A 22,925-nucleotide genomic window follows, 5' to 3' on the forward strand; every position below is an offset into this window, starting at 1 on the left:
GGGAAGAGAGGCCCGTGATCGGGGGGTGGTGAGGAGAGGGGATCGGGGGTAGTGAGGAGGGGAGGGAAGAGAGGCCCGTGATCGGGGGGTGGTGAGGAGGGGAGGGAAGAGAGGCCTGTGATCGGGGGGTGGTGAGGAGAGGGGAGCGAGGTCCGTGATCGGGGGTAGTGAGGAGGGGAGGGAAGAGAGGCCCGTGATCGGGGGGTGGTGAGGAGGGGAGGGAAGAGAGGCCCGTGATCGGGGGGTGGTGAGGAGGGGAGGGAAGAGAGGCCTGTGATCGGGGGGTGGTGGGAAGGAGAGGGAAGAGAGACCCGTGATCAGGGGGTGGTGGTGAGGGAAGAGAGGCCTGTGATCGGGGGGTGGTGAGGAGAGGGGAGCGAGGTCCGTGATCGGGGGTAGTGAGGAGGGGAGGGAAGAGAGGCCCGTGATCGGGGGGTGGTGAGGAGGGGAGGGAAGAGAGGCCCGTGATCGGGGGGTGGTGAGGAGGGGAGGGAAGAGAGGCCTGTGATCGGGGGGTGGTGGGAAGGAGAGGGAAGAGAGACCCGTGATCAGGGGGTGGTGGTGAGGGAAGAGAGGTCCATGATCGGGGGTAGTGAGGAGGGGAGGGAAGAGAGGCCAGTGATCGGGGGGTGGTGAGGAGGGGAGGGAAGAGAGGCCAGTGATCGGGGGGTGGTGAGGAGGGGAGGGAAGAGAGGCCCGTGATCGGGGGGTGGTGAGGATGGGAGGGAAGAGGGGCCTATGATCGGGGGGTGGGGAGGGAAGAGAGGCCTGTGATCAGGGGGTGGGGAGGGAAGAGATGCCTGTGATCGGGGAGAGGTGAGGAGGGAAGAGAGGCCTGTGATCGGGGGGTGGTGAGGAGGGGAGGGAAGAGAGGCCTGTGATCGGGGGGTGGTGGGGAGGGGAGGGAAGAGAGGCCCGTGATCAGGGGGTGGTGGGGTGGGGAGGGAAGAGAGGCCTGTGATCGGGGGGGTGGTGGGGAGGGGAGGGAAGAGGGGCCTGTGATCAGGGGGTGGTGGGGAGGAGAGGGAAGAGAGGCCTGTGATCAGGGGGTGGGGAGGGAAGAGATGCCTGTGATCGGGGAGAGGTGAGGAGGGAAGAGAGGCCTGTGATCGGGGAGTGGTGAAGAGGGAAGAGAGGCCAGTGATCGGGAGGGTGGTGGGGAGGGGAGGGAAGAGAGGCTCGTGATCGGGTCGGGGGGGGTGGTGGTGGGGTGGGGAGGGAAGAGAGGCCTGTGATCAGGGGGTGGGGAGGGAAGAGATGCCTGTGATCGGGGAGAGGTGAGGAGGGAAGAGAGGCCTGTGATCGGGGGGTGGTGAGGAGGGGAGGGAAGAGAGGCCTGTGATCAGGGGGTGGTGGGGAGGAGAGGGAAGAGAGGCCTGTGATCAGGGGGTGGGGAGGGAAGAGATGCCTGTGATCGGGGAGAGGTGAGGAGGGAAGAGAGGCCTGTGATCGGGGAGTGGTGAAGAGGGAAGAGAGGCCAGTGATCGGGAGGGTGGTGGGGAGGGGAGGGAAGAGAGGCTCGTGATCGGGTCGGGGGGGGTGGTGGTGGGGTAGGGAGGGAAGAGAGGCCCATGATCGGGCCTGGGGCGGGGGGCAGTGGGGAGGCTGGTGATTAGGGCTGGGAGTGGCCGAATTCAGTGTGGGAAAGGGAAGCACAGGATGTTGGCATGAATAGAGGCAGTGGGTGAATTCTGTGTAAGAGTTTCAGCAGTGATGGAGGAGTGAGTTGAGGGTAAAAGCAAGAAATTATGCATCTTTTTTCTTACTCATTCACGGGATGTGGGTGTCACTGGCAAGGCCAGAATTTATTGCCCATCCTTAATTGCCCTTGAGAATGTAGTGGTGAGCCGCCTTCTTGAACCGCTGCAGTCCGTGTGGTGAAGGTACTCCCACAGTGCTGTTAGGGAGGGAGTTCCTAGATTTTGACCCAGTGACAATAAAAGATCGGCGATATATTTCCAAGTCAGGATGGTTTGTGACTCGGAGGGGAACTTGGTGGTCCTTCTCGGTGGTAGAGGTTGCATGTTTGGGTGGTTCTGTCGAAGAAGCCTTGATGAGTTGCTGCAGTACATTCTGTAGATGCTACACACTGCAGCCATGGTGCACTGGTGGAGGAGGGAGTGAATGTTTAAGGTGGTGGATGGGGTGCCAATCAAGCGAGCTGCTTTGTCCTGGATGGTGTCAAGCTTCTTGAGTATTGTTGGAGCTGCACTCATCCAAGTAAGTGGAGAGTATTCCATCGCACTCCTGACTTGTGCCTTGTAGATGGTGGAAAGGCTTTGGGGAGTCAGGAGGTGAGTCATTCGCTGCAGAATGCCCAACTTCTGGCCTGCTTTTGTAGCCAGTATTTGTGTCTGGTCCAGTTAAATTTCTGGTTAATGGTGACCCCCCAGGATGTTGATGGTGGGGATTTTGACGATGGTAGTGCCATTTGAATGTCGAGGCAAGGTGGTTAGACTTTCTATTGTTGGAGATGATCATTCCTTGGCACTTGTTACTTGCCCCCTAAGGTAAATGTCGTCCAGGTCTTGCTGCATGCAGGCACTGGCTGCTTCCTTATCTGAAGAGTTGCGACTGGAACTGAACACTGCAATCATTAGCGAACGGCCCCCACTTCTGACCACCTGATGGAGGCAAGGTCATTAATGAAGCAGCTGAAGATGGTTGGGCCTAGGACACTGTCCTGAGAACTCTTGCAGTGATGTACTGGGGCTGAGATGATTGGCCTCCAATAACGGCAACCATCTTCCTTTGTGCTAGGTATGACTCCAGCCAGTGGAGAGTTTTCCCCCCTGATTCCCATTGACTTCAATTTTACTGGAGCTCTTTGATGCCACACTTGGTCAAATGCTGCCTTGATGTCAAGGGCAGTCACTCTCACCTCTGGAATTCAGCTATTTTGTCCATGTTTGGACCAAGGCTGTAATGAGGTCTGGAGCTGAGTGGCCCTGGCAGAACCCAAGCTGAGCATCGGTGAGCAGGTTATTGGTGAGTAAGTGCTGCTTGATAGCAGTGTCGATGGTACTTTCCATCGCTTTGTTGATGATTGAGAGTAGACTGAGGTGGTAATTGGCTGGATTGGATTTGTCCTTTTTTATGGACAGGACAATTTGTCCTGCTTTTTGTGGACTGGGTAATTTTCCACTTTGTTCGGTAGATGCCAGTGTTCTAGCTGTACTGGAACAGCTTGGCTAGAGGCGTAGCTAGTTCTGGAGCACAAGTTTTCAGCACTACAGCCGAGATGTTATCGGGGCCCTATAACCTTTGCTGTATCCAGTGTGCTCAGCTGTTTCTTGATATTGTGGAGTGAATCAAATTGGCTGAAGACTGGCTTTTGTGATGGTAGGGACCTCCGGAGGAGGCAGAGATGGATCATCCACTCGGCATATTGGAAGTAAGTGATTGTTGTGATGGATAAAATATGGGGTTTGAAGCTGAGTTTAGGTCTGAAAAAAACAGATTGTCACCATCTTACTGATAAATCTATTCTTAGTGGAAGAATATTTTCTTGATTGTAGATCTATGGTGGTGCATATAGCTTTGTGTATTGACACATTTGAACTTCAGTCAGTGTATTCTTGTGTGCAATGATCTTACTGACATTCAATGATGGTCTGATCTGACGAGGCAAAATAATGAGAAATCTATTCGCACTCTGAGGAATATGCAATGTAGTGGATGACTAATGAGATATTAAGCACTTGTTGGTGACTGCAAGCTACACCTCAAAACAATGCATGTATTTCTGGAAATCCTATTTGATGGCAACCTTTCTGACCGAGTAGCTGTTGGGATTTTTTTAAAGCGGTTTAAGACCGACGGTGGCCGCTGCATGTCTTGTACCAATCTTCTGGAAGTAGTTGATCCATATATGCTTGTTTCTGTATCCCCTCAATCCCTGGAATCTTCGCGTTTTGAGCAGAGGAGATGATGGTCATTCTGATGTTTCAGTTGAAAACTTGGTGCATTGATGACCACAGTTCAAGTAGATGTTCAGCATATGGATCCTTAAATTAAGGGTAGATCTCGAGTGAGCAAAGATTGAGGACATCCAATGAATAACACTGGTGCTAAAAAGACTCCTTCATTCATTATTGCAAGCTTTGAAGTGGGCATTTTTCTGGATGCCCACTTGATCAAAGAACTGCGGTGTGAATCCAGAACAAGGCATTGTTTGTAGCTTGGGCTTGGGGCGATCACATGACATTGGCATATAGCTACTGTGAGGAGGAAAATCAAAAGGAACATGTCCTGTCATTTATCCCATTTTGGATGATGGCGTATCTATTTGCATATGGAATATGAGATTTTTGAAGAATGAGACTATACCACAGGTAAGCAAGTTGCAGTACTCTAAAGACAGTTGTTGAAAAAGTTACTATAACCTATTGTTGCTAGGTTATAAAGTGTTGGATTTGATTTTAAGGCAGAATTTAATTCCCCATGTAAGGTCACCCATGTTTAAAGGATGTTCTTGCTATTGGAGCTACTGTGTGAATAGGTTACTTGACCTGCCTCTACAAACCATATTGATTTTTCTGAGCAGCACCTGGTATTTAAATATGGCATCGTGTTGTGCCTCAATTCCAATTATTTCAGTTAAATTTTATGAAGGCTTGTATTATCCTAAATAGAATAATGTAGCAAATTGAGGATACTTAAAAGATAATGTGCAATTTATATTCCCAGACAAGAGGGTGATTCACTTAATTGTGACACCTCCTTACCAATGAGAACGCAACCACATTTCCCGATTCTGTGTGTTGCATGCTGCATGTAGCTGGAGTTTGAAAGTTAAGTAGAAGCAAGGAAACATGTCAATTGAAAAAATGTTCAATCACTGGTAATGTTCTGCAATACTGAGCTGTGACATGAAGATTGGGAGAATGCAAAGTATCAACAATGTGGAATAAACCTCTACATTAAGAACAAATTCTGCAATGATTTATCTTAAATTATATACATGTATTCATTTATAGATACACAATTCTTAGGATTGAACATTAATTTATATAAAAGCCTCCTTCAAAAATGACAATGCTGAAAAAAATTGTAAACTAAACCTGAAAGACAGAAACATTCTTGGGTTTGCTAATATAAATTCAAAAGCTGAAAGCCATCTTGTAGTAACTGAGGGGAAAGTTGATTCAAACAGTTCAAGTACACAGAGCACTGTTGTGAATTATTATACGGGAGTGCCCTCTAGTGACATTTCTTTGTATCTGTTCATCTGCCTCATAGAGGTAGTCTTGAGCTTTGTGGTAACAATCTTTTGGCTTGTTACTTCTGTTCCACAATAGTATTCCATGATAATCACTATATTGACTAATTGAGAAATTTTGAAATTCACAGACCTGATTTTCTTTTCCTTTTCGCAATGATGTCCAATTGTTACTGCTCCGGTGCTGATTACCGTAATATACATCTTTTTGACTTACATTTCTATCATATAATCAAATTTGACTGTTAAACTACACCCTTTGCAAGCAAAAGAATTGGATTAATGCCAGTCCAAACATGATATGCAATGGTTAGGTGTGGCTCCCTAATGTATACTTAATTAGGTTTTGGTGATGAGAAGCAGTAAGTAAATGTTAAAAGGTAAGAAAATCTAGGCGTTCTATAATATCACTCGTATATCTATTTTGCCATTTGTAAAAGTGTAATTAATCAGAAGTTTTAAAGAAAATTCTGTTTTCATAGGCTGTATACAGAATAGGCTCATTCTTGGAGGCACTACATCTTGACAGTAATGTTCATTAAATATCTACCCAAGAATATGCAAGTTACAAAAATAAAAATGAACTTACAGTTGTGTTGTGGAACAATTATGTTGCAATTTGAAGCAAGTTCTTATGATCCCCAAATCTGGGGGAGTTAGATGGCATGTGTATTAGTGCACAAGTGTACGCATGTGAAATATCTCCCTCTTGCTGTTTAAAAGTCCAGGTGTGCCCCATATAATGGCTTTGGGAGGTTTTGTACAGCAGGTTGTTGTTAAACTGTAATGCAAATATTAGCAGTTACAAAGCTGAACTGGATGAGAGTTAATCGTCTAACTTTCTTCTTGCAGTTCTTCAGCGAATACGAAAAGTTACTCCATTCAGAAAACTATGTCACAAAAAGACAGTCACTGAAGGTAATTCAATTCTGAAGTTTCAAATATTAGAACATAACTTTTCTTCAAAATACATTTAAGATGTGCAATAATGTAAAATGTTATGTACCCAATGTACTACTACAGACATCTTGTACGATATACAATTATGCTGCAAGTGTAAGGGTGCAGACATTAAAAATATTTGTTTAAATGCCTTATATTTACATATGGGAGACAGCTATTCTGTATTCCACTCGGGCTCTGAAATGATCACAGCCAGAACTCCAAGACCAGTATTTTAACTTGGTCTCAGGGTTGAATTGAATGCCTTGTCCTAAGACTCGTACACCTACATTTCTCAAAATGGCAGGTGATGCAAGGAGCTGAAATGGGGATCCTGTCCCAGTTCGCATCAAGGAGGCCATATCATGGTATTTGTTTGTGTAACATTTTTAGTACCATTTGAATGCAGTAGACATGAACCGCGTAACCCAATTAAATTATACTATTTGGGGTTGTGCCTTCTGATTTTAATCCATGATGATGAGAATTGTAAGGTGACAGGGTAAATTCCTTGGAAAAGTCAAAAGCTACATTTTAGTGATGAGTTTATTTAGTGTGCTAATACACAAATGGAATGTCCATCTAAGTCAATACTCTTGTTTGATCTTAATTCATCACATCAAACTAGTACTGCCACAACGACCAGTAACAGACCAATAATTACCAGTCCTCCACTCTGTACAGTTCAAACGTTCTTATGTTCTCTTCAGACAGAACTCCTATTTGGAAGGACAGATTGTATATATAATATTTTGCAGTACAATATATAGAAGTTTCACCCACCCACCCACCATAACAGTTCACTGCAATCCCAGTGACTTGTTTTTTCTATATTTAAAGAAAAAGGAGGGGAGGGGGTAGTCCACAGAATTGGCAATCATAAGACGCATCTTTCCAGGGTGGGAAAGCTACCCAGGGTACTCTTGACAACACCTAGCAGTTGCTGACTCAGTGTCATTGGGAGCAGTTCTCATCACTGGGGCGCAGTCAACAAAATGGGGATGAAATTAATTTTGAATTCAGGGAAAATGGAAGTAGAATCTAGGGAAACCCAAGTTACAAAGTGAAAGAAAGATCTCATTTAAGCAAAGTTAGAAGTGGCCTGATGCAATGCATTGGTGGTCCCTTGATGTGGGGGCGGTGGGTGGTTATCAAGTTCCTACCCATCATCCTTCACATTGTAAGTTACTAGTGTGCCTGTGTTGTCTTTGGGAGATTTCATGTGGAGGCTAGGTACACAGCGAACAAAGAAATTTAGAGGAAGAAGTTGCACTTTGCTTCAGCACAATGATGGAACCGTGAACGGATTTTCTGCTTGCCACAATGGTAAGAGATGGTGTTCAGCTGGAGGGAAAATGCCATAAAAAAATTTTTTTTTTTAAATCCCAATTGTATAGTGCAGTAGAAATGATTGCCCTTTGGACTGCCCATTGTCATTGAACTTATCCTAGTATTCACTTTGTATATCACAAAATTGTGAATTTTAAATGCATAAATTTTTACATGAAGTAGAATTAGGTTAAACTTGGCTGAAGATTGATGCTTTCCAGACATACGGTAATAAAATAAAATGTTATTTATTTTGATGGGTAATAATGCTGTTTATGTAGCAGATCAGTTTTATAAACTCAGATTGCAGAAATCATTTTGTAAAGGAGTGTAGCCTTTTCTACACATTGAAGCATTTTCTGCTTTTACAGTGTTATTTCTTCAATTTAGTCATTTAAAATGACTGAACTTAAATATTTACTGTTATTTAGTTACTTGGAGAGCTTCTACTGGATAGACATAATTTCACCATTATGACGAAGTATATCAGCAAACCAGAGAACTTGAAGTTGATGATGAATCTTCTGCGAGACAAAAGCCGCAATATTCAGTTTGAGGCCTTCCATGTATTTAAGGTATTAATACAAGTAACTTGTCTGCAGGGAGTTGGAGTATAGGAAGTTGTGAAGTGAAAGACCTAATATTAACTTGGTTAAGTGTCAGCTTCGCTCAGTGGTAGTGCTCTTGCCTCTGAGTCAGAAGGTCATGAATTAAAGTCTCACTCCAGGACTTGAGCACATAAACTAGGCTGACACTTTCATGCATTCCTTCAGTAATGCTGCCCTGTCAGTGGTGCTGTCATTCCGAGGAGATAATAAACCAAGGTCTTGCCTGCCTGCTTAGGTGAACATAAAAGATCCGACAGCATGATTTGAAAAAGGATAGGGAAGTTCTCCCATGTCCTTGGCAACACTATTCCTCAACCACCTGCTTGCTGTGCCCAAATTGGCTACCATGTTTGCCAACATTGCAACAGTAACTTGGAAGTACTTCATTGGCTGTGAAGTGCTGTGTAACATCCAGAGGATGTGAAAGGTGCCATATAAATGCAAGTTGGTTCATTCTTTATCACAAAATAAATCGGGCATTGCTTTTTAGCCAATATAACTTGTAAAATATTGTATCTGTATTGAGCTTTTGTGAAAATAAATTTATCAGTGCTCTAGGTTGCCAACGGCTCAGGTTAAATAGGAGGCCTATTTTAAAAGTTCTGTTAGTAACTGAATGGCAAAGGATGGTATTAGCTTTTTTTAGAAATTGGCTTTTATAACCATCCACATGGAGATGCTTTTGCTTCTTGTGTTAATCCATTGCATTTTGGGAAATAGTCCATTTACAGAACTCCTGTGCATTTTGGCTTGTGTTTAATTCAAAATCATAAATGTTTAGAATTTCCACCAAGATTGAATAACTCATATCAATTCAGTTGTTTGCTTGATGCCAAGTATCTAACCTTGGTGAACCTAGATTTTGTTTTCTCAGGAACAGGCAAAATCCAATCTGTTGGGTTGATCCAATACCTAGAAATGTTTGGAGGTCTATTTGTGGTTAGCAGTGTGAGGGTTAGCTATTGAGTGGGACATGCAACAAATAGAATAGTCATTCAAAAGCCTTGCTGTTTTCTAAAGATGCCAGACTTGATACGAGGCCCACCACTTGTCTTTGCTGTATGATTATACAATCTCTTTTTTTAAATGCAACTGCAATCAGTCCCTGGATGCAATGGGGGCTATTTTAACCTAACTCCCCCGGATGGAAAACCCATGGGATTGGGTGGAACGCCGGTTTTACACCCAGCCCAATATTACACTCCATTGACTTCAATGGAAAGTAAAATTGGGTAGGGTGTAAAACCAGTATCGCACCCCGTCCCATCAGTTTCCTGGTGGGCGGGTTAGGTTAAAATTGCCCACTGTGTCATTGTATTATACTTTTTCTCTGTTCAAAATCAGCAGATTTTCTTATTGGCTGGATGTTTGGTGTCAGTCATCAACTTGTAGACCAGTTAGTTTCTACATTAGCATTGAACTAAGCAATGTTTATATGCATGTCTAATATTAGATGAGGTATTTGCACTTTGAGGCTTGTGTTCCTAATTTATCAGTGCTCTTGGTTGCTACCCAAAAATAAAATTGTGTTTACATGAACGTTGTGTTAAAGCTCACTTGCTTTTTAAAAAAAAAAAGTCAGTGTATACATATATTGTTTTTGTTATCCTTATTGAAGAAATGGTCATGCAAATTGTAATATGTGTTCTCTCTTTAGGTGTTTGTGGCCAATCCCAACAAGACTCAGCCAATTCTGGATATCTTGCTGAAAAACCAGACCAAACTCATAGAGTTTCTCAGCAAGTTCCAGAATGACAGGACCGAAGATGAACAATTCAATGATGAGAAGACTTACTTGGTCAAACAGATCAGAGATCTAAAGAGACCGGCACCCCAGGAATCTTAAAGCTGTCTTCTGTTATAAAACAGAACAGAACTTAAGCGACTGCTGTCTATTATTGAACATCAAGCACCCTTATTCGATTCTTATGGATTACTGCTAATCTGCTGTCCAGTGAACGGTTTATTTGTTTCTTATGTTTTGAAGTCAAAGATGAAATTTAGCTGCTGCTTTCCTGCGCATTAGAGCACAACATGGACTTTGTCTGAAGTTAATTTTTGTCATTGAAACAATGCAAACACACTGTCTTATTGTTAAGTGTAGGTGAAGGGGAACTTGGTTTATGGAAGCAGGTATTTAGAAAGAATGGGTTGATAAAAGAAAGGATAACAACAGTAAAACTGAGGTTGCATGCCTGGTTTTTAATTCACTTATTTACAAACTGTGCTGTGAGTTCGTCATGGATTTGATCTGTGCTGACATTTAAAGACATACACCATAGTCATAAGGATTAAAGTGCTGGATCTCCATGCTGTTAATTTTTCTTTCTTACGAACATGGTGCATTACTTGTGATTTAATTTAGTTGGGAACATTTTTCTATGGTGTATGTTTTCTGAAGTCATTTAATAGCATTTGCTCACAAAATGGTTTGAAAGAGAACGGGACCCTAATGTGGGGTGGGAAGAGAATTTAATTACTGGATATAATTCTCTTTCTGGGGTGCAAAGCTATGCATGACTGCCATGGAGAAATCCAGCTTGCAGCATTGTGGTGGAGGTTTTTCCCTGGTGCTTTGCAGACAGGTTTCCCAGTGAACAGTGTGTCCTACCTGTGACACTTCAAAAAAAATATCTAGGAAACTTATTGGTGATAGTCGAAAGATGAAGTGCTGCATCTCCCCTCCAATAATTACAGAATGTAGTGTTACAAGCTGGATTTCTTTGCATAGTTGTACACAATTCCGAATGCTGGCAAAGAATTGTAGATGTGAGAAGTTTTTTTTTCTAGGGATGTGATTGTTCCCCTTAATGTATTAAGTAACTTTCAGGAGAATTAATCTGTTGGAAAAGGGTTGTTCTTATTGGGGGGGAAAAAGAATGTACATACACCTTTGTTTGGTTTATAGATTTTTGCAGGCAATTTGATTTACAAGAATTGACAGTATGTACACATTCAACATGTTTTAGATATGTTAATTTTAATTAAACATATTTTCTGTTTTGGAGTTAGCATTGAAACTCTGCACTTCATTAGAGGGATTTGCTGGTTCCTTGTACATAACTTAGGCCGCTCAGTTCTTAAAAATTATTAATTTGTACAGCGGAGGAATGTTATTGTATTAGTCTAACTATTTACTTAATATTGAGTTTTGCATATGAATGCTGGTATGTAATTTGAATATTTCTGCTGATCACATGAAATTGCTGATTTAATATTTGCAGTAGAACAGCATTCAAAAAAAGCCAATTCTGTATTTAAGCTATTTGCTAATGGGCTGCCGTGATCAGGATAGGCTAATGTATAAACTGGAACCCCCCCCCCCCCCCCCAAAAAAAAAAAACTGGATTTATGTTCACTAATAGTGAGCCCTACACATTCAGTTACTAGAGTTGGGACGTTTTTTTAATTGGTTTAAATAAGCCTGCAGAAAAGTTCTTTGCTTACGTGTCCTTAATATAAACTTACCAAACAAGATGGTAGTATCTAATAAATGTATTGCTGTTTCTTTTCAATCCAATTGATTACTTTCAGATCTTGCCTTGAAATGTACTTGAGCTTTTAGATTCCAGTGCAGCAGGTTTCTACATTTGTGAAACTCAGAAGTTAGAATACATTTGAAGGAATTAGTGTAATTTTCAAAAACATCTTTGCTTTAGTGTTTTCTGATGGGGTGATGCATTGAAATATATTGTAAATGTTGTACACTTAACGACCTAAATGTCAATATAAACTGACCATCCTTTTTTAAATAGTTTAAAAAAATAATTGTAAGACCACCCAGACTCAGTTTACTTTTTCCTCATGACAATTGCATGTTAAGTGGAGTGACCTTTTTTTATACTACTGATTGTAGAAATATTGTATTGGGATTCACTGATGTGAACTTAGCCATAGCATACAAATATTAGTCAATATTTTAAATTCCTGTGGAGTGACTGGCAGAATTGGATTAGTTTAACTGTTTAACTATATCAAAACTATTTTATCACCTTGACCACTGCAACTTTAGGAAAGTAATAATGTAGCTTTTTTTTCAATGTCTGGGAGGAGTTGACAAAATTCAGCCCTTGGCTGAAACTTGTCTCAGCTATACTACCTTCCATTTTACACCAGGTGACCTAGGTCTGCATTCACTGTTGCTGTATTATGTATACAGTTTTAGCCACCTCTGTTCATGCAAGTACAGACTTGTTGAGGATACGTGTACAATCCTCACAGTATCTGGACACAGTTGTTTTTGTTTTATTAGAAATACCCTGTGGGATTATTTTCCTGTAACTAATGCATCACTTGATAGCTGCATAGAGTAACTCAACAGAAAGCTTTTAGTTCCTGCACTGGCTGTCATCATATTGAGAATTGGAATCCATGCATTGCTGAGTAATAACTTGCTGTGCAATCCATACTATAATTGGGTTGAAAATTAAAGCATGAGGTCACTTTAGGAAGATGCCAAATATATGAACATTTAAGCTATAGCATGAGTATGGTTAGAACATTTGTAAGCTGTGTTGTTTGTAAGCCATATATATTCAAATGATGCTGCAATTATAGGTTGTATGAAGCTGTTGCACTGGAATCTTCAAGTGTTCGTGAAACATTGCCCTCCAAAGATACTTCTGCAGGATGTGAGCACGGTTTTTGAATAACTAGGACTGCTTTACAATAGCAAATCTTGCTAAACACATCCTGTCTTATTAGAAAACACCATTTAACGTCAACATCTGGCTGGCCCCAAGGATACAAATAAATTTTGATTAAACATACAAATGTTTCGGTGTTTTTATTTTCAAGTTTTAATGATGTGATTTGTTTGGAGAAAAGTGCAGTTCAGTCTTCACTAAACTACAATTTTGAATGCTGGAGATGAGCTGTCAATAGCCTGGAATATCTAATGTGTGTATTTGTCTCCACTTTCAGCCTCTCTGCTACTAAGCTGTTTCCTTAAGCTGAGGAAAGGATTGCCTCCAATCTAAGGTATGATGCAGAATAAGAATCTGACACTTGGCTTCAACATCATGCAGCAACTCCTCTGATGGCCCAACAGGGAGTACCTGATTTGGACACCAGATGCTGGAATTGAAACGCAGGCACTCTACTCTGTCTTTGAATCCACTATTTCAGTACTAGTTATCGGGCTGCACTAAAGTAAAATTCTATATGCTTCCAGTAACAACCAGCAGAGCACTTTATTTTTCCTTTTCCACATTAGATTGAAAGATGAGAAGGGCGTGATACTTAATTACTGAGCAGTTTTTTTGGCTCTGTACAGTCTGCAGCATTGAATTTGAGCATGAAGGTTTGTATTATGAAAGGTTTATATTTGTTACATGATAACTCAGTTGGATGTAAACAGGGTGTCTGAAACTGACCCTAAACTACTACTAAATGGGCACGGTAACAGAAAAAAAATTACCCAGGCACATTTAGCAACACTCTCAACTCCCTTTTCCGCACGGTACCAAGAAAATTTGCTTTGTGGCATCAAATAGACAGTTGTGCAAATCATCCTCTGATTTCTGTTTTCTTAATGCCACAGTCACAAAGCCTCTACAAAGTGCTTTTTTGAAGTTAACTACAATCCCATCCCCAAATTGTCTGGATTTAGTTTTGAGGAGCATTAGATTCTTATTACAGACCAAGAACACTGCATGGTGCTAGACATGGACTGAAGAAATTACTACCTACATGTGTACTGCAATAAATACGATTAACTTTCTGTGACACTAAAAACTTTCAGAAAAGTCACCACTACGTCACACTGTATAGGTCAGGATAAGGCAAAAGTGCCCAAAAGCTTTCAGGGTTTTTCTTTAATGGGAAGGATGACAGGAAGAGTATAAAGGCAAGTAGAATGATTGCACTTGAGATCTAAGGAGCAGCTTGGTTCCTTTTTACTGCCCCACCTACACAATTTCCATTTTTTCCCTATTGGTTTTGTGCTCAAGTGAGACTGAATTCAATATAAATTTTTTGGGGAGATATGGTAATTTTAATACTTTCAGTTCTGCTAACATATTAAATTTGAAAATACTTTGATTCATGTTAAAAATTGGCTTTTAAAGTGTTTAAATCACAAGGGGCTTTTTCATTCCCTAGTCCTTGAATAGTGCCTAGCAGTCACCTTGGATGTAATTTTTACTGTTGACCATGTGCAAAGAAAAATTGCAACTCCAAACATTGTTTTATTTAGTTTAAAGGATTGGCCAAAAGTATTCACTGATAAGTTACAGCACCATGAAAGAAAGGGTGATTGAAGATAATGTTGTTGATGTGGTGGTGGTGGTGGAAAAAACCCTCCAATATAAAGTTGATCCAAGGCTGTTCATAAACTGTGCTGTATTCTTGCTGTTTGGTTTCTTGTAAACTACTGCCATTGTATATTACATAATTATAGGGAATAAGCTTTATGGTATGAGTTTTCCAATAATTTAGAAATTATTGTCTTCATTCTAGCTTGGTGTACTAGCTTTTTTTTTACATAACATGACCAGTTTGGCTAAGATTGTAGAAAGGTTAGGCTGGAAGAAAGAATGTCTTAGTGAGTACTCTGGTATCTCTGTTACAATAGTCCAGTTTAGGAATTGCAGAAAATATCCAAACATGACTTAATTGTATGCTCCATGATTTTCAAAATATAGGGTGGCTGAGATTCTGTGTAGTGCAAGAAAGTATTGCAGGATGCTGCATAAAAAGTAAAAGTGTAGCAGAAATCACATCTGAACTATTCTGGTGGCCCAAATGGTATTAATACAGTTTAGGGCACTTCCTGGTGCATTGTGAACCATCAGAAAGAACTGAAATTAGATGTCTGATCAGCGAATTTCCAACCTGTATATTGTCTTGATGCCTGGTTACACTAGCACCAATCCATACAATAATCCCTTTGTTCGATCCAGAGAAACAGCCTCTCGTGCTTCAGGTGCTGATATATTTACCAGATGCTATGCATGCCATATGTCTTTCCTGTAAGAAAGTACTGGAGGTGTTTGTGTTGGTTGCCAAGAGGATAGAGGCCTTATAGAAACTTTTTTTTGAGAACCGTTAATTTTTCAAATTTCAGTTCCAAGTCATGATATGGGGAGAAGGAGAGAGAAAGGTGATAGCCTGGTCACTGTGTGTTTAAATATATCTTACACTTGCAGAACTGGAGAAGGGATCATAATGCTGCAGATGAGTAAAACAGTGAAGTGTTGCACGTTACAATGTATAATTCATAGCATTTAAGCACGCAAAAATAATTTGAAAAAGATTTGATCTGAACAGATACTGATTAAATTAAAAAGACCAAAGTAATTAACAGCAGTGTTATAAAACATTAAGCATGCAGTGCAGTGATGAGATTATTTTTTATTTTGTTCAAAACGGAATACTTTGCTGTATCAGACACCCGGCTGTGGAGAAAAGTTCCCTCCATTCTGTTTCAATGTGACAAATCTGACTTCAAAAGAGCATCCTGTATTGAATTAGAACTACATTTCATTACGCTCAACAACCATCACTTGTAGTGATAGCATGGCTTCCTGGGGTCTTGTGACATCAGTTCAATCCTCTGGCCAGTCCAGTTTTCTCTCCTGCTGTTTCCTATGGAGCCACTTGCACTTGATGTCGCTCAAGCAGCCCATGAAGGAAGGAGACCCAACATCAGGGTTTCCATTGAGACAATAAAAGGAAAATTCTGGGTTTTTTATATGCCTACCCTTAAGCCTTTTTGTAAAATTACACCTCTGGTGCCTTGGGACATTTTTCTGTTAAAAGATGCTTATATAAACACAAGTTGTTACAAAATTCAAATTTTGTGCTGATACTAATCTGGTTATAAAGTTTGATTATCAGCTGAAGACCTAGGTTCCACTGGCAGGAGTCCTTGGTATGTTACTTTAAAGTTACAGTATTACGTTTCTGCTTGCAATAATTCCAATCTTCACACCTTCCGGCAACTCAAAAGACTATTATACAATGTAAACAAATGAATGGTCAACATAAATTGTGCTAACTAGCCCTGATGAGCTCTCGTGGCTCCAATGGCAAGTATTGTATTTATAGACTCTAGTAGTTTACCAACAGCTGAAATAAGACTAACTGGCCTATCCTTTTTTTTGATAAGGGGAGTCACATTTTCCACCCTACAATTCTCTGGTGCAATTTTCCCTTCCACGGAATTTTGAAAAGTTATAGCAATAAGCTCTTGCTATTTCTTCCCTCAGGATCCTTGGATGTAAACCATCAGGCCCCAGTGATTTGTCTACCTATTAAGTGTGAGTAAGTTCTTTAAGCAACACTTGCCTTTGAACAGTAACCTCAACTAACTGTTCTACACCCACTTGTAATGATTTTACCATTTCAATATCCACCTCATTTTCCATTACATGCTCATCATCTTCACCTCTTAGTCAGATTGCTTATCTACAGTTCTGTTTGCCCATTGTTCATTCCACTTAAGTGGGGTAATGCCTCTTATCTCCGTATAGTAGGGTTGGGCTGCTATCTATCATACTACTGAAATGCTTATAGAAAGCCTCTTTCATTTGATGGATCTTGCTTATTTTCTCTCACTTGCTCTTAGCCTTTCTAACCTTTTTTATAGATTTCTTACACATTTTTCATGGCTTTATTATCTACTTTTGATTTTTTTTGCTGATTTTCTCTTGTACTTGCTCTTAGCCTTTCTAACCTTTTTTTTATAACTTTTCTATATATTTTTGCTGCCGTTATCTGCCCTGTAAGCAATTTTCTCTCTCTCAAATCTGAGCTAATCTACCTATTGATCCATGGCACCCCAGCCTTCATTATACCCTTTCAATCTTCTGTTTAAACACTTCAGATTGCTTATCTACAATTCTGTTTGCCAGTTTTTCCTTCCACTTAAGTGGGGTAATGCCTCTTTTTATCTCGTTTTTTTTCTAGTCAAGCACTCCTTTTCTATTAAACTAAATTGAATTATACAGCAGTCACTGCTTCCCAATACTCCTACACATTTGCTACCCAGAACTTGGTTAATTGATGCTTCCTTGTTGGAGTAGCAAAATATAGCTGAGAAAACAGGTCTGAACACTGCAATAAAACCTCCCCTTTCTCACCACGTTTCTCTGTCCTGTCTATTTTTGGATAATTAAAATCTATTGTTCTAACACTATTGAATCATGCCTCTCATTTGTCTATGAATGTCATCGTTGAGTTCCTCTCCACTGTTCAGTGATCTATAATATACTCCCGCTATTATGGCTGATGCCATGCTATTTTTCAACTCCATCCAAAGTGATGCATGCTGTTTGGACCACTTCTCTATTTAAATCCTTATTCTGTGGTATAATAATTTTAATTAATGCTGCTACCCATCCTCCCTTTTTCCTTCCCTATCCCTCTTTAAAGTTTTATATATAAAGTTTTAAGCCACTGATAGTTCGACAGATCTAGGAAATTTTGTATTTTATATTTCTATGTGAACTAGCTCGATCAGTGCTCTAGGCCTTTAAAATGGACTTCCACCAAAGAAAACTAATAGGCCAAATCTTGCTTTGGCAGGGCATCTCACGGCGTACACTGCTAGTTAGACTTTTTCCTGCGCCCTTCAGCTCGCAATTTTTTCTGCTGTAACTTGCTGGAAATGCAAGCTGATAATGGCGTGGCAAGGGCAATGGAGTATCTGGGACCTTAGTGAACAATGGGACCAACATTGTACCGCTTTAACCAATGAGATTTAAGGATTGAGAGAGCAACAGAGAAGGGGGGTGAATTGGAATCAAATCTGATACAAAAAGAAATATTGGACCAGAATTTGCTGTGGCAGGGCATTTAATGGCATCTGCCATTAGTTAGACTTGCCCCTGCATCTTTAACTCAAAAAAAAAAGGGCCACAAAGTTGCTGAAAGTGTGAGCTGATAAGGTTACAGAGAGAAACGGCACCTGGGACCTGAGTGAACAGAGCAACCAATAAGCACATAAAAAAATAGGAGCAGGAGTAGGCCATTCGGCCCCTCGAGCCTGCCCCGCCATTCAATAAAATCACGGCTGATCTGATCTTGGCCTTGACTCCCCTGTAGCTCAAATATATATCTCTCCACCTTTAATATATTCAATTACTCCGCCTCCACAGCTCTCTCGGGTAGAGAATTCCAAAGATTCACAACCCTTTGAGAGAAGAAATTCCTCATCTCTTTTAAATGGGTGATCCCTTTATCCTGATACTATGCCCCCTAGTTCTAGATTCCCCCACGAGGGGAAACATCCTCTCTGCATCTACCCTGTCAAGCCCCCTTGGAATCTTGTATGTTTCAATAAGATCACCTCTCATTCTTCTAAACTCCAATGAGTATAGGCTCAACCTTTCTTCATAAGACAACCCCTTAATCTCAGGAATAAACCTAGTGAACCTTCTCTGAACTGCCTCCAATACAAGTATAACCCTCCTTAAATAAGGAGACCAAATCTGCACGCAGTACTCCAGATGTGGTCTCGCCAGCGCCCTGTACAGTTGTAGCAAAACTTCCCTACTCTTATACTCCCATCTCCCTTGCAATAAAGGCCAACATTCCATTTGCCTTCCTAATTACTTGCTGTACCTGCATGCTAACTTTTTGTTTCATGTACGAGGACCCCCCAGATCCCTCTGTACCGCAGCATTTTGTAGTAGTCTCCAATTAAATAATTTGCTTTTTTATTTTTCCTACCAAAGTGGATAACCTCACATTTTTCCACATTATATTCTATCTGCCAAATGTTTGCCCACTCACTTAACCTATCTATATCTCTTTGCAGACTCTGGGCTGGAATTTGGGACTGCTGCCTTCTGGGTTCTAGTTTCTCCCCCCCCCCCCCCCCCCCCCCCCCCCAAAGCAACATCTGCTGCACAAATGCTATTTTCCCCTGATTGGCTTTGTTAAGCCCGCCCTGCAGGCTTGCCGGCCAATTAAGGAAAAGCCGGTGTCAGTTGATGACGCTCCATCTGCCGGTTTTCTTAAAGGGACATGTTCCATTTATTTTTGACAGATGATCTGTCAGTGTTTAACAGCATTGAGGTGCTGTCAAACACTGACAATCACTGTACAAAGGTGAGCCCTTGTACCCAGGCTCTCCAATGACTCCTTAGGATAAAACAGATAGCAGCTGCAGGTGAGGTTACAGAACAGATCTGTCACTTCTTCCAATGAGGTGAAGCCACACAAACCCTTCAAAGCTAGTCACCTACAGAAAAATCTAAACGGATTAAAAATGACTCCCAACATCTCCTTACCTCTGATACTCACCAGTGTCCCATTGGATCCTTCACACCACTTCTGCAGCTGTCATCTATATAAAAACATTACAACAGACCCACAGCACGCCTCACTTACTCTGGAGGGGTTCCCCGAGGTCAGGAAGCCCGCAGCAGAAGTCTCAAAATGGGAAAAAGCCTCTTAACTGCCTATTAACGGGCAGTTATGTGGCTATAATCTTCCCGCCACTAGGAGTCGGGTCCCTTCGCAAATCGGGGACCTGATTCCCAGGAAGATGGTTTGGAGGTGGGTTCGGGACCCGCTCCCATTCTTTTTGATTTTGCCAGCAGTCTCGCCTCCAAACTCCGCGCCTCAGAGCTAGTAAAATCCAGCCCTTTGTGTCCTCACAACTTGCTTTCCCACCTATCTTTGTGTCATCAGCAAATTTGGCTACAGTACACACGGTCCCTTCAGCCAAGTCATTAATATAGATTGTAAATAGTTGAGGCCCCAGCACTGATCCCTGTGGCACCCCACTAGTTACAGGTTGCCAAATTGAAAATGACCCATTTATCCCGACTTTGTTTTCTGCCAATCCTCTATCCATGCTAATATATTACCCCAACCCCGTGAGCTCTTATCTTGTGCAGTAACCTTTTATGTGGCACCTTATCGAATGCCTTTTGGAAATCCAAATACGCTACATCTACTGGTTCTCCTTTAACCACCTTGCTCGTTACATCCTCAAAAAACTCTAGAAAATTTGTCAAACTATTTCCCTTTCATAAAACCATGTTGACTGCTTGATTGTTTTATGATTTTCTAAATTTGCTGTTATTACTTCCTTAGTAATGGATTCGAGCATTTTCCTAATGACAGATGTTAGGCTAACTGGCCTATAGTTTCCTGCTTTCTACCTCCCTCCTTTCTTGAATAGGGGCGTTACATTTGCTGTTTTCCAATCCGCTGGGACCTCCAGAATCCAAGGAATTTTAGTAGATTACAACCAACGCATCCACTATCTCTGCAGCCACTTCTTTTAAGACCCTAGGATGTAGGCCATCAGGTCCAGGGGACTTGTCGGCCTGTAGTCCCATTAGTTTGTCTAGCACTTAGAAACATAGAAGATAGGAGCAGGAGTAGGCCATTCGGCCCCTCGAGCCTGCTCCGCCATTTAATGAGATCATGGCTGATCATCCAAATTCAGTACCCTGTCCCTGTTTTCTCCCCATATCCCTTGATCCCTTTAGCCTTAAGAAATATATCTAACTCCTTCTTGAATATATTTAATGAATTGGCCTCAACTGCCTTCTGTGGTAGAGAATTCCACAGGTTCACCACTCTCCTTATCTCTGTCCTAAATGGCTTACCCCTTATCTTTAGACTGTGACCCCTGGTTCTGGACTCCCCTGCCATCAGGAACATCCTGCATCTAGTCTGTAGTCCTGTTAGAATTTTATAAGTTTCAATGAGATCCCCTCATTCTTCTAAACTCCAGCGAATATAAGCCCAATTGACCCAATCTCTCCTCATAGGTCATTCCTGCCATCCCAGGTATCAGTCTAGTAAATCTTCGCTGCACTCCCTCCATGGCAAGAACATCCTTCCTCAGATAAGGCGACCAAAACTGCACACAATACTCGGTGTGGTCTCACCAAGGCCCTGTCCAACTGCAGCAAGACATCCTTGCTCCTGTACTCGAATCCTCTCGCTATGAAGGCCAACATACCATTTGCCTTCTTAACTGCCTGCTGCACCTGCATGCTTACCTTCAGCGACTGGTACACAAGGACACCCAGGTCTCGTTGCACTTCCCCTTCTAACAATTTATTGCCGTTCAGATAATCTGCCTTCCTGCTTTTGCCACCAAAGTGGATAACCTCGCATTTATCCACATTATACTGCATCTGCCATGCATCTGACCAATCACCCAACCTGTCCAAATCATACTGGAGTTTCTCGGCATCCTCCCCACAGCACACACGCCCACCCAGCTTTGTGTCGTCTGCAAACTTGGAGATATTACATCTAGTTCCCTCGTCTAGATCATTAATATATATTGTGAATAGCTGGGGTCCTAGCACCAATTCCTGCGGTACCCCACTAGTCACTGCCTGCCATTTGGAAAAAGACCCGTTTATTCCAACTCTTTGCTTCCTGTCTGCCAACTAGTTCTCTATCCAAGTCAGTACCTCGCCCCCAATCCCATGTGCCTTAACTTTACACGCTAATCTCTTATGCAGGACCTTCTCAAAAGCCTTCTGAAAGTCCAAATACACCACATCCACTGGTTCTCCCTTATCTATTTTACCAGTTACATCCTCAAAAAATTCCCGTAGATTAGTCAAGCACGATTTACCTTTTGTAAATCCATGTTGACTTTGTCCGATCCTGTCACTATTTTCCAAGTGCTCTGCTATTACATCTTTTATAATGGACTCTAGCATTTTCCCCACTACCGATGTCGGGCTTACCGGTCTATAATTCCCCTTTTTCTCTCTACCACCTTTTTTGAATAGTGGGGATACATTAGCTACCCTCCAATCCATGGGAACTGTTCCAGAGTCTATACAATTTTGGAAGATGACCAGCAGTGCATCTACTATTTCTAGGGCCACTTCCTTGAGTACCTTTTAGGATGTAGATTATCAGGCCCTGGGTATTTATCGGTCTTCAATCCCGTCAATTTCCCTAACACCATTTCCCTACAAATACTGATTTCATTCAGTTCCTCCCTCTCATTAGAGCCTATATTCCCCGACATCTCTGGGAGGTTATTTGTGTCCTCCTTTGTGAAGACAGAACCAAAGTCTGTATTTAATTGGTCTGCCATTTCTTTGTTCCCCATTATAAATTCCCCTGATTCTGACTGCAAGGGACCTACGCTTGACTTCACCAATCTTTTTCTCTTCACATATCTATAGAAGCTTTTACACTCAGTTTTTATGTTCCCTGAAAGCTTACTCATACTCTAGTTTCCCCCTCTTAATTACTCCCTTTGTCCAATCCTAAACTGCTCCCAATCCTCAGGTTTGCTGCTTTTTCTGACCAATTTATATGTCCTCTCCTTCGATCTTATGCTATCCCTAATTTCCCTTGTTAGCCACGGTTGAGTCACCTTCTTTGTTTTATTTTTATGCCAAACAGGGATGAACAAATTCTGTAGTTCATCCATGCAATCTTTAAATGTTTGCCATTGCCTATCCACCGTCAACCCTTTAAGTAACATTCCCCAATCCATCCTAGCCAACTCGCGCCTCATACCAGCGTAGTTTCCTTTATTTAAATTCAGGACCCTAGTCTCTGAGTCAACTACTTCATTCTCCACTTAATGAAGAATTCGATCATATTATGATCGCTCTGCCTCAAGGGGCCTTGCACAACAAGATTGCTAATTAATCCTTTCTCATTACATAATACCCAGTCTAAGATGGCCTGATCTCTAGTTGGTTCCTTGACATATTGGTCCAGGAAACTATCCTGTATACACTCCAGGAATTGCTCCTCCACAGTATTGTTACTAATTTGGTTAGCCCAATCTATATGTAGATTAAAGTCACCCATGATAACTGCTGTGCCCTTATTGCACGTGTCTCTAATTTCCCATTTAATGCCATCCCCAACCT

At 41.6% G+C, this 22,925-nt stretch overlaps 1 protein-coding gene across 5 annotated transcripts in view; it reads left to right on the top strand.

Annotated features, from left to right (window-relative positions):
* cab39 (calcium binding protein 39) overlaps positions 1-12,873 on the top strand; it is a 113,038-nt gene extending 100,165 nt beyond the window's left edge. For all 5 annotated transcript variants that reach the window (XM_085990536.1, XM_085990534.1, XM_085990537.1 and 2 more), the window contains 3 exons: positions 6,074-6,139; positions 7,924-8,067; positions 9,758-12,873. In XM_085990536.1, coding sequence (XP_085846662.1) covers positions 6,074-6,139; positions 7,924-8,067; positions 9,758-9,946 — 399 coding nt within the window. In that variant the 3' untranslated portion in view covers positions 9,947-12,873. The remainder of the gene's footprint in view (positions 1-6,073; positions 6,140-7,923; positions 8,068-9,757) is intronic.
* The last annotated feature ends 10,052 nt before the right edge of the window (positions 12,874-22,925 follow it).

The sequence above is a fragment of the Somniosus microcephalus genome, chromosome 6, assembly GCF_052327205.1.
Source record: "Somniosus microcephalus isolate GS21.2 chromosome 6, FLI_Smic_1.0, whole genome shotgun sequence".
NCBI classification, from domain to species: domain Eukaryota; kingdom Metazoa; phylum Chordata; class Chondrichthyes; order Squaliformes; family Somniosidae; genus Somniosus; species Somniosus microcephalus.